The sequence below is a fragment of the Cyclopterus lumpus genome, chromosome 10 (assembly GCF_009769545.1).
Source record: "Cyclopterus lumpus isolate fCycLum1 chromosome 10, fCycLum1.pri, whole genome shotgun sequence".
Lineage (NCBI taxonomy): Eukaryota > Metazoa > Chordata > Actinopteri > Perciformes > Cyclopteridae > Cyclopterus > Cyclopterus lumpus.
This window is the reverse complement of record NC_046975.1, coordinates 13009173-13022117: the sequence shown is the minus strand read 5'-3', so window position 1 is coordinate 13022117 and position 12945 is coordinate 13009173. Positions and strand designations below refer to the sequence as shown.

The 12945-nt window shown below is 43.3% G+C and overlaps 4 protein-coding genes across 10 annotated transcripts in view; all 4 read right to left on the bottom strand.

Annotated features, from left to right (window-relative positions):
• LOC117737723 (protocadherin beta-16-like) overlaps window positions 1-12517 on the bottom strand; it is a 33432-nt gene extending 20915 nt beyond the window's left edge. Inside the window, exon 1 of the mRNA XM_034543853.1 lies at window positions 10118-12517. Within this exon, the coding sequence (XP_034399744.1) occupies window positions 10118-12517 (2400 nt within the window). The remainder of the gene's footprint in view (window positions 1-10117) is intronic.
• The window catches only part of LOC117737726 (protocadherin gamma-A1-like), a 37881-nt gene that overhangs the window by 15911 nt on the left and 9025 nt on the right, over window positions 1-12945 (bottom strand). The gene's annotated exons all lie outside the window — the stretch shown is intronic.
• LOC117737724 (protocadherin gamma-C5-like) overlaps window positions 1-12945 on the bottom strand; it is a 72199-nt gene that overhangs the window by 56403 nt on the left and 2851 nt on the right. For 2 of the 7 annotated variants that reach the window (XM_034543854.1, XM_034543855.1), the window contains exons 1-2: window positions 3538-5919; window positions 546-821 (exon numbers count right to left, since the gene is read on the bottom strand). The exons of 2 other annotated variants lie outside the window; for them this stretch is intronic. In XM_034543854.1, the coding sequence (XP_034399745.1) occupies window positions 546-821; window positions 3538-5919 (2658 nt within the window). Of the gene's footprint in view, window positions 1-545; window positions 822-1458; window positions 1541-3537; window positions 5920-11014; window positions 11113-12945 lie in introns of those variants that run through there. 3 more of the 7 variants (XR_004610060.1, XM_034543871.1, XM_034543870.1) reach the window with 3 other exon arrangements.
• Window positions 6533-8938, bottom strand: LOC117737894 (protocadherin beta-16-like). The gene has a single exon (XM_034544141.1). The coding sequence runs from the start codon at window positions 8936-8938 to the stop codon at window positions 6533-6535; it is 2406 nt and encodes an 801-aa protein (XP_034400032.1).

Genomic DNA, 12945 nt, shown 5'->3' with positions numbered 1-12945 from the left:
TGCTATTCCAGTGTAAAACCAGTGCTATGTCTTTTGGTTTTTTTGCCGTGTGATTTTTTCAGTCAACGCCGGTTTTTAAAGCATATTCCTGATATGAAAACAAAAATCCCTGTATCTCCGGTAGAGTCCAGACGGTGTGCTTTGCTTCTGTCTCTTTCTCTCTCTAAAATAAAGACATGGTGGGAGGTACAATGAGTTTGCAGAAAATCTAATACAGACTGGCCAACAGCGGCACTCTGAGTTCATACAGTAAAAGTGCATTTGAAAAGTGCAAAACAAACTGACGCAGCTCTGGCAAAGTATCAGAAACAGAAAATAAACAAAAAAACACTTCTCCTGAGACTGGCCAGTAATATGTCAGACTACAGCTGTTGAATAAAAACATAGAGTGTAACAAATGTAAAACCCATTTAAAGAAAAAATTGAAGTAAAACGTGAAAATAACCTGTTTTTGAATATATAAACCATGTCGCTGTCCAAGGTCCTGAAGATAAGAGGAAAGTGATTTCAATATTTACTTTGATAGAAATATAGCAAATTCTAACCTCTAGAGGAGAGTCTGGTTCATCCAGGATGCTCTTCTCACTCTGTATCCGCTGCATCGTCCCTGTAGAACTGGGGTTCATTATCAGCACGTTCTGACTACCGGCTCCGTTGAACTTACAGTCACTCTTTCTGGAGTCAGTCGTCCTGCACACCTCGTAGTTGTACACGTGTTGGAGAGTCCCTGTCCCCAAAGTGTCTGAGTAACGTGGTGGATAATATGGAATCACAGGGAGATTGGAGTGATACATGACGCGAGACTGTCTCCACCTGTAGATCTTCACTGATATAATAACCACTAAACAGGTGATGAAGAGGAAGGAAACTACAGCCAGAGCCAGCACTAAGTAGAAAGTCAGGTTGTCGTTGTACTCCTTGTCTTGTGTAAAGTCAGTGAACTCAGACAGCACTTCAGGGAAGCTGTCCGCCACCGCCACGTTAACAATGACTGTAGCTGAACGAGAGGGCTGCCCGTTGTCCTCCACGATAACATTCAGTCTTTGTTTCACAGCATCTTTATCAGTGACTTGGCGGATAGTTCTTATTTCTCCATTCTGTAAGCCCACTTCAAACAGCGCCCTGTCTGTGGCTTTCTGCAGTTTATAGGAGAGCCAGGCATTCTGTCCAGAGTCCACATCCACAGCCACCACTTTAGTGACCAGATAGCCCACATCTACAGAACGAGGCACCATTTCAGCCACCAGAGAGCCACCAGTCTGGACTGGGTACAGAACCTGAGGGGGGTTGTCGTTCTGGTCCTGGATCAGTACTTTCACAGTCACGTTGCTACTGAGTGGAGGGGAGCCTCCATCCTGCGCTTTGATGCGGAAGTGGAAGTCTTTGATCTGCTCGTAGTCAAAAGAGCGCACTGCATGGATGACTCCACTATCAGCACTAACGGACACATATGAGGAGACTGGCACTCCGTTAACAGAGGAGTCCTCCAGTATGTAAGAAACACGGGCGTTCTGGTTCCAGTCAGCGTCTCTGGCTTTCACTGTGAATATAGAGAGACCTGGTGTGTTGTTTTCTACAATGTAGGCCTCATATGAGCTCCTCTCAAAGACAGGCGCGTTATCATTCACATCAGAGATCTGCAAGGTTAGCGTGACGCTGCTGGAGAGGGAGGGGACTCCTTCATCAGAGCAGGTGACCGTTATATTATACTCAGAGGCTGTCTCTCGGTCTAAATCACTGTCTGTCACTAAACTATAGAAGTTATTAGATGTCGATTTCAAAACGAAAGGAATATTCTCATTTATGAAACACTGAACTTTCCCATTCTCACCTGAGTCTGGGTCTTGTATGTTAATCATAGTAACGACTGTGTTGGGGTTTGCACTCTCTGATATAATAGCTGATTTAGACATGATTTTAATCAGTGGCTCGTTGTCGTTCATATCAACGACATCGACAATCACTTTACAAGAATCAGTGAGTCCCCCGTTATCCATTGCGCGTACATTTATTTGAAAGTTTCGTTTCTTTTCATAATCCAAATGTCCAGTCAACCTAACCTCACCACTGTCCTCATTTATGTCAAACATGTGTCTGACGTCATCGAGAGTGTTTGTGATTGAATACGATATTTGACCATTTAATGTATGATCAGCATCTGAAGCACTGACAGTGGTCACGATCGTGCCCTTTGCAGCATTTTCAGCTACACTGCCTTTATATATCGGCCGTGTAAAAACAGGTGCATTGTCATTGACATCTAACACGGTGATGAGGATCTGCATTGTTCCGGACATCTGTGGTTCTCCTCCATCGACAGCCGTCAACGCCAAAGAAATTAACTCGTTTTTTTCTCTGTCCAGAGGTTTTTGTAAAACCATCTCAACGTTCTTTGTACCATCTGCTTGGTTGAGCAGTTTAAGTAAAAAATGATCACTTGGCTTGAGAACGTAGCTTTGAAGACTATTTATACCGACATCTAAATCAACCGCCCTTTCTAAAACAAATTTGGCCCCGACCACTGCAGACTCGCTAATTCTGAATTTAATGTCGCTCTTTTCGAAAGACGGTGCATGATCGTTAATATCTGTAATTTCCACTGTTAGACTGTAAAATTCCATAGGATTCTCTAACACAATCTGAAAATGCACAGCACATGGTGTCGTATCACCGCACAACGCCTCTCTGTCTATTCTCTCTTTGATAAGGAGGACTCCTCTTTCGCTATTCAACTCGATGTATTCTCTGCTATCACCAGAATAAACACGAGCGTTACCCAACCTCAGCCGTTGGACGTCTAAACCTAAATCCTGAGCTATATTACCAACCAAAGAGCTTTTTGCCATTTCCTCCGGAATCGAGTAGCTGACCTGGCCGAAGACTAAACCAAAAGAGAGGATCGAGATAAACAACAGTACTTGCCGTCTCATTGTTTTAAATGATCTCGGCAAGAAGAAACAGCAGCCTTGTAAAATCCGTCAGAAAGATGGACAAACAATCAAATAAAAAAATATAGAGCAAAAACAATCCTCAAAATTGAAGCGAAGAAATCAACGTTATGCCGTCTCGTGTATATCATTCCCTCCACAGAAGACAATGCGATCTGCGTGCCCTGTTCTCTCAAATACATTGAAATGGAGAGGCGGTGCTGCTGTAAGCATACGTCGACTGCAACAGACGAGGCAACAGCGGCCCATTGAGTTCAGAAAGCAACACTGCAAAAAACGTGTAGTGTAAAAGGAGAGGTGGAAATGCTGAAAAGAACGTTTCAAGGTGGGAAATAAATTGCAATTCTTGTTCTAGTTAAATAAAAAGAAGTTGAATTATAATACAATCCAAACGCAGACGAAACATATTTCAGTAGATCTCAACAACACGCAAAGTATGGGGGACACTGAAAAATGGCTGTAAAAAGACACCGTGTTGCTCTCCATGGTGCTTAAAAAGAAACGACCAAACAATGTTACCAAAATGCAAGAAGATTAAAACATTGAGAAGAATTTAGGGCGAGCGTGTGTAATACGTCACTTTTCTAACCTCTAGAGGAGAGTCTGGTTCATCCAGGATGCTCTTCTCACTCTGTATCCGCTGCATCGTCCCTGTAGAACTGGGGTCCATTATCAGCACGTTCTGACTACCGGCTCCGCCGAACTTACAGTCACTCTTTCTGGAGTCAGTCGTCCTGCACACCTCGTAGTTGTACACGTGTTGGAGTGTCCCTGTCCCCAAAGTGTCCGAGTAACGTGGTGGATAATACGGAATCACAGGGAGATTGGAGTGATACATGACGCGAGACTGTCTCCACCTGTAGATCTTCACTGATATAATAACCACTAGACAGGTGATGAAGAGGAAGGAAACTACAGCCAAAGCCAGCACTAAGTAGAAAGTCAGGTTGTCGTTGTATTCCTTGTCTTGTGTAAAGTCAGTGAACTCAGACAGCACTTCAGGGAAGCTGTCCGCCACCGCCACATTAACAATGACTGTAGCTGAACGAGAGGGCTGCCCGTTGTCCTCCACGATAACAGTCAGTCTTTGTTTCACAGCATCTTTATCAGTGACTTGGCGGATAGTTCTTATTTCTCCATTCTGTAAGCCCACTTCAAACAGCGCCCTGTCTGTGGCTTTCTGCAGTTTATAGGAGAGCCAGGCATTCTGTCCACAGTCCACATCCACAGCCACCACTTTAGTGACCAGATAGCCCACATCGACTGAACGAGGCACCATTTCAGCCACCAGAGAGCCTCCAGTCTGGACTGGGTACAGAACCTGAGGAGGGTTGTCGTTCTGGTCCTGGATCAGTACTTTCACAGTCACGTTGCTACTGAGTGGAGGGGAGCCTCCATCCTGCGCTTTGACACGGAAGTGGAAGTCTTTGATTTGCTCGTAGTCAAAAGAGCGCACTGCATGGATGACTCCACTATCAGCACTAACGGACACATATGAGGAGACTGGCACTCCGTTAAAAGAGGAGTCCTCCAGTATGTAAGAAACACGGGCGTTCTGGTTCCAGTCAGCGTCTCTGGCTTTCACTGTGAATATAGAGAGACCTGGTGTGTTGTTTTCTACAATGTAGGCCTCATATGAGCTCCTCTCAAAGACAGGCGCGTTATCATTCACATCCGAGATCTGTAAGGTGAGAGTGACGCTGCTGGAGAGGGAGGGGACTCCTTCATCAGAGCAGTTCACCGTTATATTATACCGAGAAGCTGTTTCTCTGTCTAACTCACTGTCTGTCACGATGCTATAGAAATTACTTGATGTTGGTTTGATTGTAAAAGGGATATTTTTATTAATTACACATCGGACCTTTCCGTTTTCTTCAGAATCAGGATCATTTACACTCATTGCAGCTATCACCGTTTTGGGACGCGAATCTTCTCCTATTGAATTTGACGATGAAATAATATTAATAACAGGATTGTTATCATTTATGTCACCGACATCAATTATTACTTTACAGGAATCAGATAAACCACCTCGGTCAACTGCCTCTATATCAATCTCATACTTTTTGGCTTTTTCATAATCAATGGGCCCATTTAATATAAGATGCCCCTCTTCTGTAACGTGGAATAGTTTTGAAATGCTCCTCATACTATTTCCAATTACGTAGCTAACCTCTCCATTCGAACCTTTGTCTACATCGGAGGCACTCACTTTTGTAATGAGTGTTCCCGTGAGTGAGTTTTCTTTTACACCTGCTTTGTAAATGTTTTGCGTAAAAACAGGAGCGTTATCATTTACGTCTAAAACAGTAATATAAATCTGCATCGTCCCAGACCTCTGCGGTTCTCCTCCATCTATAGCCGTTAACAATAATGATGCAAACTCCTGTTTCTCTCTATCCAGAGGTTTCTGTAAAACCATCTCTACCTTTTTACCGCCATCAGACTGACTATGCAATTTAAGCATAAAATGATCATTGGGCTTCAGTGTATAGCTCTGTAGACCATTCAGTCCTATATCAGGGTCTAATGCCTTCTCCAGCATGAATTTAGAGCCGATGACTGCAGACTCGCTAATTTCAAACCTCCTCTCTCCCTTTTCGAATACGGGAGCATTGTCATTAATATCTGTAATTTCGACTGTAATCGGGAATATTTCTATTGGGTTTTCTAAGGCAATCTGAAAATGCAAAGCGCAAGGCGTTGTCTGACCACAGAGAGCTTCGCGATCTATTTTCTCTTTGATAGTGAGAAGTCCCCTTTCCTTGTTAAGCTGGATGCATTCTGTACTGTCTCCTGTGTGGATGCGAGCTTTACCCGCTAGCAGTCGTTTAACATCTAACCCTAAATCGTGAGCTATGTTACCGACCAAGGACCCCTTTGCCATCTCCTCCGGAATGGAGTAGCTGACCTGGCCGAGCACTGCGCTGAGGCACAGGATCGAGAAAAACAACAATACTTGCCGTCTCATTGTTCTGTCAGGCTCACCCGTCGAATCAAACTAACGTGTTCTACCTTTTGTAACCAGCGTGCTCGATGCAAATACTATTGCAGAAGTGTCTGTTTAATCAACAAAGGACGGTGATATTATTCCAGCTTGATATTCCGTTGTGTTTCATCCACTGACGACTGTGCGTTATGCTTCAGAGTCCTTCGCTTGTGAGAGTGCATCGGATGTCGTATACAAATATAAATGTAAACGCCAAGACGCTGGTCAACAGCGGCCCACTGAGTTCAGAAGACGAAATTACACGAGTTAATGAAAGAATACTCAAGTTTGACTGTTTACCGATAGCATCAGAACAATCCAATACTCAGCAAATACAATGTGTATAGCCTCTACGGTATTTTTGGCAAATTGATGCACAACAGCACAGCATTTTCTCTGAATAAATAACAGCAACACAAAACAACCCAAGGGAACGAGCATTCAACAAGGAAGACAAACCACTTTAAGATTAAGGAGAAATATGAAGAGAGAGGGGGGAAAAAGGAGATATGTTGTTATGTTGCTGTCTATGGTACTGAAACGGGATCGGCTGGAAATAACATCACTGAAAAGTAAAATTGTATAAGTTTGATTATCATAATTGTAACATTCTAACCTCTAGAGGAGAGTCTGGTTCATCCAGGATGCTCTTCTCACTCTGTATCCGCTGCATCGTCCCTGTAGGACTGGGGTCCATTATCAGCACGTTCTGACTACCGGCTCCGCCGAACTTACAGTCACTCTTTCTGGAGTCAGTCGTCCTGCACACCTCGTAGTTGTACACGCGTTGGAGAGTCCCTGTCCCCAAAGTGTCTGAGTAACGTGGTGGATAATACGGAATCACAGGGAGGTTGGAGTGATACATGACGCGAGACTGTCTCCACCTGTAGATCTTCACTGATATAATCACCACTAAACACGTGATGAAGAGGAAGGACACTACAGCCAAAGCCAGCACTAAGTAGAAAGTCAGGTTGTCGTTGTACTCCTTGTCTTGTGTAAAGTCAGTGAACTCAGACAGCACTTCAGGGAAGCTGTCTGCCACCGCCACGTTAACAATGACTGTAGCTGAACGAGAGGGCTGCCCGTTGTCCTCCACTATAACAGTCAGTCTTTGTTTCACAGCATCTTTATCAGTGACTTGGCGGATAGTTCTTATTTCTCCATTCTGTAAGCCCACTTCAAACAGCGCCCTGTCTGTGGCTTTCTGCAGTTTATAGGAGAGCCAGGCATTCTGTCCAGAGTCCACATCCACAGCCACCACTTTAGTGACCAGATAGCCCACATCGACTGAACGAGGCACCATTTCAGCCACCAGAGAGCCACCAGTCTGGACTGGGTACAGCACCTGAGGAGGGTTGTCGTTCTGGTCCTGGATCAGTACTTTCACAGTCATGTTGCTACTGAGTGGTGGGGAGCCTCCATCCTGCGCTTTGACGCGGAAGTGGAAGTCTTTGATCTGCTCGTAGTCAAAAGAGCGCACTGCATGGATGACTCCACTATCTGCACTAACGGACACATATGAGGAGACTGGCACTCCGTTAACAGAGGAGTCCTCCAGTATGTAAGAAACACGGGCGTTCTGGTTCCAGTCAGCGTCTCTGGCTTTCACTGTGAATATAGAGGGACCTGGTGTGTTGTTTTCTAAAATGTAGGCCTCATATGAGCTCCTCTCAAAGACAGGCGCGTTATCATTCACATCAGAGATATGTAAGGTGAGAGTGACGCTGCTGGAGAGGGAGGGGACTCCTTCATCAGAGCAGGTCACCGTTATATTATATTGGTATGCTACCTCTCGATCCAAAGCAGTCTCTGTAACTAAGCTATAAAATCCATTCATTGTGTTTTTTATTTTAAATGGAATGTCATCATTGATATTACACTTAACCTCTCCACTCCTGTCAGAGTCGGGGTCATTTACACTTAGCATAGCAATTACAGTATTCTCAGGAGAGTCTTCTGAAATGGTTTCTGATTTAGAGAGTATTTTCAACTGAGGACTATTGTCATTAACATCAATGATATCTATTAATATCTTACTTGAATCAGAGAGTCCTCCATTATCTATAGCCTCGATATCAATTTGGAAAAGCTTTGCTTTTTCATAATCTATTTCACCAATCAAGATAACCTCTCCTGTTTTTCTATCTATCTGAAATAGGTCGGATAAGCGACGCTTGCTATTTGAAATAGCGTATGAAATCACTCCATTTGAGCCTCCATCTTTGTCAGATGCACTAACAGTTATAACACTGGTTCCTCTCGAGGAATTCTCCGTTATTGTTGCCTTGTATACTGGCTTAGTGAACACCGGTGCATTGTCGTTCGCATCTAACACGTTGACAGTTATCTGCATTGTACCAGACATACGCGGCTGTCCGCCATCTAGAGCAGTTAATGACAGTGATATCTGATTATGGTGCTCTCGATCTAGAGGCTTCTGAAGAACCATTTCTACCTTTTTACTTCCGTCCGCTTGATTCTCTAGTTTCAATGCAAAGTTGTTTTTTGGATTAAGCGAATAGCTTTGGAGATCATTCACACCGATGTCAGCATCGATGGCTTTCTCGAGCACAAATTTAGACCCAATAACGGCTGACTCACTAATTTCAAAACGTTTCTCGCTCGACGCAAAGCTGGGAGCATTATCGTTTATGTCTGTGATTTCTATTGTTATGCGAAACAATTCCATCGGATTTTCCAAAATCATCTGCAGATGTAAAGCACAGGGCGTCGTTTCTCCGCACAACGTTTCTCTGTCTATTCTCTCATTGATAAGGAGGACTCCCCTGTCTCTGTTCAGCACGATATATTCTGCACTGTCTCCCGAATGAATACGCGCTCTGCCCGATTTGAGCCTAATAACATCTAAACCTAAATCCGGAGCTAAATTACAGACTAATGAACCTTTTTCCATTTCCTCGGGAATCGAGTAGCTGACTTGCCCGCACACGGAGGTGAGCGAGAGAACCAAGATGAACAACATCACTTGCCGTCTCATAGTTTCGCCGTTGTATTCCAGTCTCGTTTAAAAAAATATATATATAATCCGTATGAATACAGTTAGGTTTCCGATAGTATCTAAAGGAAATGATCAACACAAATCACAGCGTTCCTTGATCGTCAGCAGTTTTCCATTTAGGCGAGGACCGGCTGTTAGAGCCTGTTTTATTGTCTCCCATGTCACAATATAAAGGGGAGGTACAGTTGCAAGCCCGATAGAAGACTGCCACACTCTGGCCAACAGCGGCCCTTTCTGTTCAATATACCAAACAACAATTGTTTTTATGTGGGAAGAGAAATGCAGGTGCACAGAACAAGAAGACAAAACATAATAGTTATATAATTACAATAACAATGACTGCTAATTACTATCAGGGGTATTGTCTTTCAATAATAAACTGAGCAAGAGTCGAATTGTATTTGACTGGTTTAAGTAGGATTTTAGGTGTTTGATTAGAGATTAACCCAAATACATGCTCACTAAAATACAACAATGAGTAATATGATCAGATTTTAGTTCCGTAAATATATAAAAGTATCATTATTTGTTGAAAGTACAATAACGATAAAATTAAACAAGAGCAAAACTAACTATACACAAAACACCTCTATTGATAACTTTGCAATGTCACCTAAACAAACCGACACAAAGCAAAAGAGAAGTCACTTGATGAAACAACAATTGTGTCATGGTTTCAAAACATCAGGGAAGCAGCATCTTTTGTACGGTTACATTACGGTTTCATGTGTAATGGCAATCAGCTTGACCGGAAATTACTCAATTTTAAATGGTTTACTTATCAACAATAAAGTTACACGATTCCTTATGTTCTCAACGTAGCACAACGGTCAAACAATTGTCTTTCACTGCAGACGGATTAACCTCGACTGAGGGATATTGGCTATGACGAAAGTAGCGGAACTCAAGGAGCATTTCAACATGTTTGTTCCCACATAAGACACATCTTATTTAGTCTAATATGGCTCCGACGACGAAAGCGTGATAGTCTAACCTATGTTAGTTTTTTTTAGTCTATGTTGAGGGAGGGTTCAAAGGGGAATTAATGTAGAACTTTCCAAGGTGCTGCCAAATTTGCCAAACTGACGAATTCAAAATAACATATCCGCCTCCTACTGTGTGCTAACATATAACAGGGATTAGCCGCATGTTCCTCACCTCTAGAGGAGAGTCTGGTTCATCCAGGATGTTCTTCTCACTCTGTATCCGCTGCATCGTGCCTGTAGAACTGGGGTCCATTATCAGCACGTTCTGACTACCGGCTCCGCCGAACTTACAGTCACTCTTTCTGGAGTCAGTCGTCCTGCACACCTCGTAGTTGTACACGTGTTGGAGAGTCCCTGTCCCCAAAGTGTCTGAGTAACGTGGTGGATAATACGGAATCACAGGGAGATTGGAGTGATACATGACGCGAGACTGTCTCCACCTGTAGATCTTCACTGATATAATAACCACTAAACAGGTGATGAAGAGGAAGGAAACTACAGCCAGAGCCAGCACTAAGTAGAAAGTCAGGTTGTCGTTGTACTCCTTGTCTTGTGTAAAGTCAGTGAACTCAGACAGCACTTCAGGGAAGCTGTCCGCCACCGCCACGTTAACAATGACTGTAGCTGAACGAGAGGGCTGCCCGTTGTCCTCCACGATAACAGTCAGTCTTTGTTTCACAGCATCTTTATCAGTGACTTGGCGGATAGTTCTTATTTCTCCATTCTGTAAGCCCACTTCAAACAGCGCCCTGTCTGTGGCTTTCTGCAGTTTATAGGAGAGCCAGGCATTCTGTCCAGAGTCCACATCCACAGCCACCACTTTAGTGACCAGATAGCCCACATCTACTGAACGAGGCACCATTTCAGCCACCAGAGAGCCACCAGTCTGGACTGGGTACAGAACCTGAGGAGGGTTGTCGTTCTGGTCCTGGATCAGTACTTTCACAGTCACGTTGCTACTGAGTGGAGGGGAGCCTCCATCCTGCGCTTTGACACGGAAGTGGAAGTCTTTGATCTGCTCGTAGTCAAAAGAGCGCACTGCATGGATGACTCCACTATCAGCACTAACGGACACATATGAGGAGACTGGCACTCCGTTAACAGAGGAGTCCTCCAGTATGTAAGAAACACGGGCGTTCTGGTTCCAGTCAGCGTCTCTGGCTTTCACTGTGAATATAGAGGGACCTGGTGTGTTGTTTTCTACAATGTAAGCCTCATATGAGCTCCTCTCAAAGACAGGCGCGTTATCATTCACATCAGAGATCTGTAAGGTGAGAGTGACGCTGCTGGAGAGGGAGGGGACTCCTTCATCAGAGCAGGTCACCGTTATATTATACTCAGAGGCTGTCTCTCTATCTAACTCACTGCCTGTCACTAAACTGTAGAAATTATTTGATGCCGACATTATAGTCAAAGGGGTGTTTTCGTTGATAAAACAGTGAACTTTACCGTTTTCATTTGAATCTGGGTCTTGAACGTTCATCATTGCTACAACAGTGCTCGGTTTGGAGTGCTCAGATATCATGTTTGTTTTTGACATTATGTTAATCGTTGGTTTATTGTCATTTACATCCACAATTTCAACTATGACTTTACATGAATCTGTAAGTCCACCATCATCACTTGCACGTATATGTATATGGTAATTTCGCGCATTTTCATAATCTATATTTCCAATTAATTTAATTTCACCACTGTCTTCATTTATCTGAAACAGTGCATGGGCTTGATCCAAACTGTTTGCAATTGAATACTTGATTCTACAATTCGTTCCATGATCTGCGTCTGACGCAGTGACGCCCGTGACAACCGTCCCTTCTGGGGCATTTTCAAAAACGGTGGCTGTGTAGGTTGACTGTGTGAAAACAGGAGCGTTATCATTTGCATCCAACACTGTGATGAAAATCCGAATTGTTCCTGACATTTGCGGGTCTCCTCCATCAAAAGCTGTCAGAACTAAATCAATCATATCCTCCCTCTCTCTGTCTAGGTGCTTCTGTAAAACCATTTCCACTTTTTCTGTTCCATCACCCTGACTGTCCCGTTTTAGTACAAAATTATCAGTAGGTTTGAGCTCGTAGCTTTGAAGATCATTTTTGCCGACATCAAGATCTATTGCTCTATCTAATACGAATTTTGCGCCAATTACAGCAGATTCGCTGATTTTAAAACTGACTTCATTTTTTTCAAAGGTGGGAGGATTGTCATTTATGTCTGTAATTTCCACCGTGATACTGTAGAACTCCATCGGATTCTCCAAAATGATCTGGAAATGTAAAGCACAAGGCGTAGTCTGTCTGCAAATCGCTTCTCTGTCTATTCTGTCTTTGATAAGGAGGACTCCTCGTTCTTTATTTAGCGACATGAATCCCGCACTGTCACCTGTATACACGCGAGCTTTACCTGATTTCAGTCGTTTTATATCTAAACCCAAATCTTGAGCTATATTACCGACTAAAAAGCCACTCGGCATTTCCTCGGGGATAGAGTAGCTGACTTGGCCGATCACTGAACTGAGGTGAAGGACCAACGAAAACAACAGTACTTGCCGTCTCATTGTTCTGCTCGACATTTTCCTCGCGAAATTTAATAAGGCAAAATATATTCCACGCTCCACGGATATCTATAGTCCATACAATTTTAAGAAAAACGCTTATAAGGTGTCAATCCATAATCGTCCACATCGGTAAAAAAAAAAAGGGCTTCCGCTGTGTCTTCGATTTAACGGCGCCGACGTTGTAACCCTGTGAATGTCTTTTCCTCTCTGATATAATCATTATGGGGGAGGTTTCTTTTTCCAACATCAACCATCAACACACTGGCCAACAGCGGCCCTAAGAGTATACAGCAAAGAACTACAGAAAACGCCAAGAAAAAGAAAAAAAAGTACTACATATTTGAATTTTAAAGGATAAAAAGCCACGATGTTGATCAACCAAAAAAAAAACTGCATGATAAATGGTAATACTTGATATTTTCGTTGAAAACGTTATTCATACA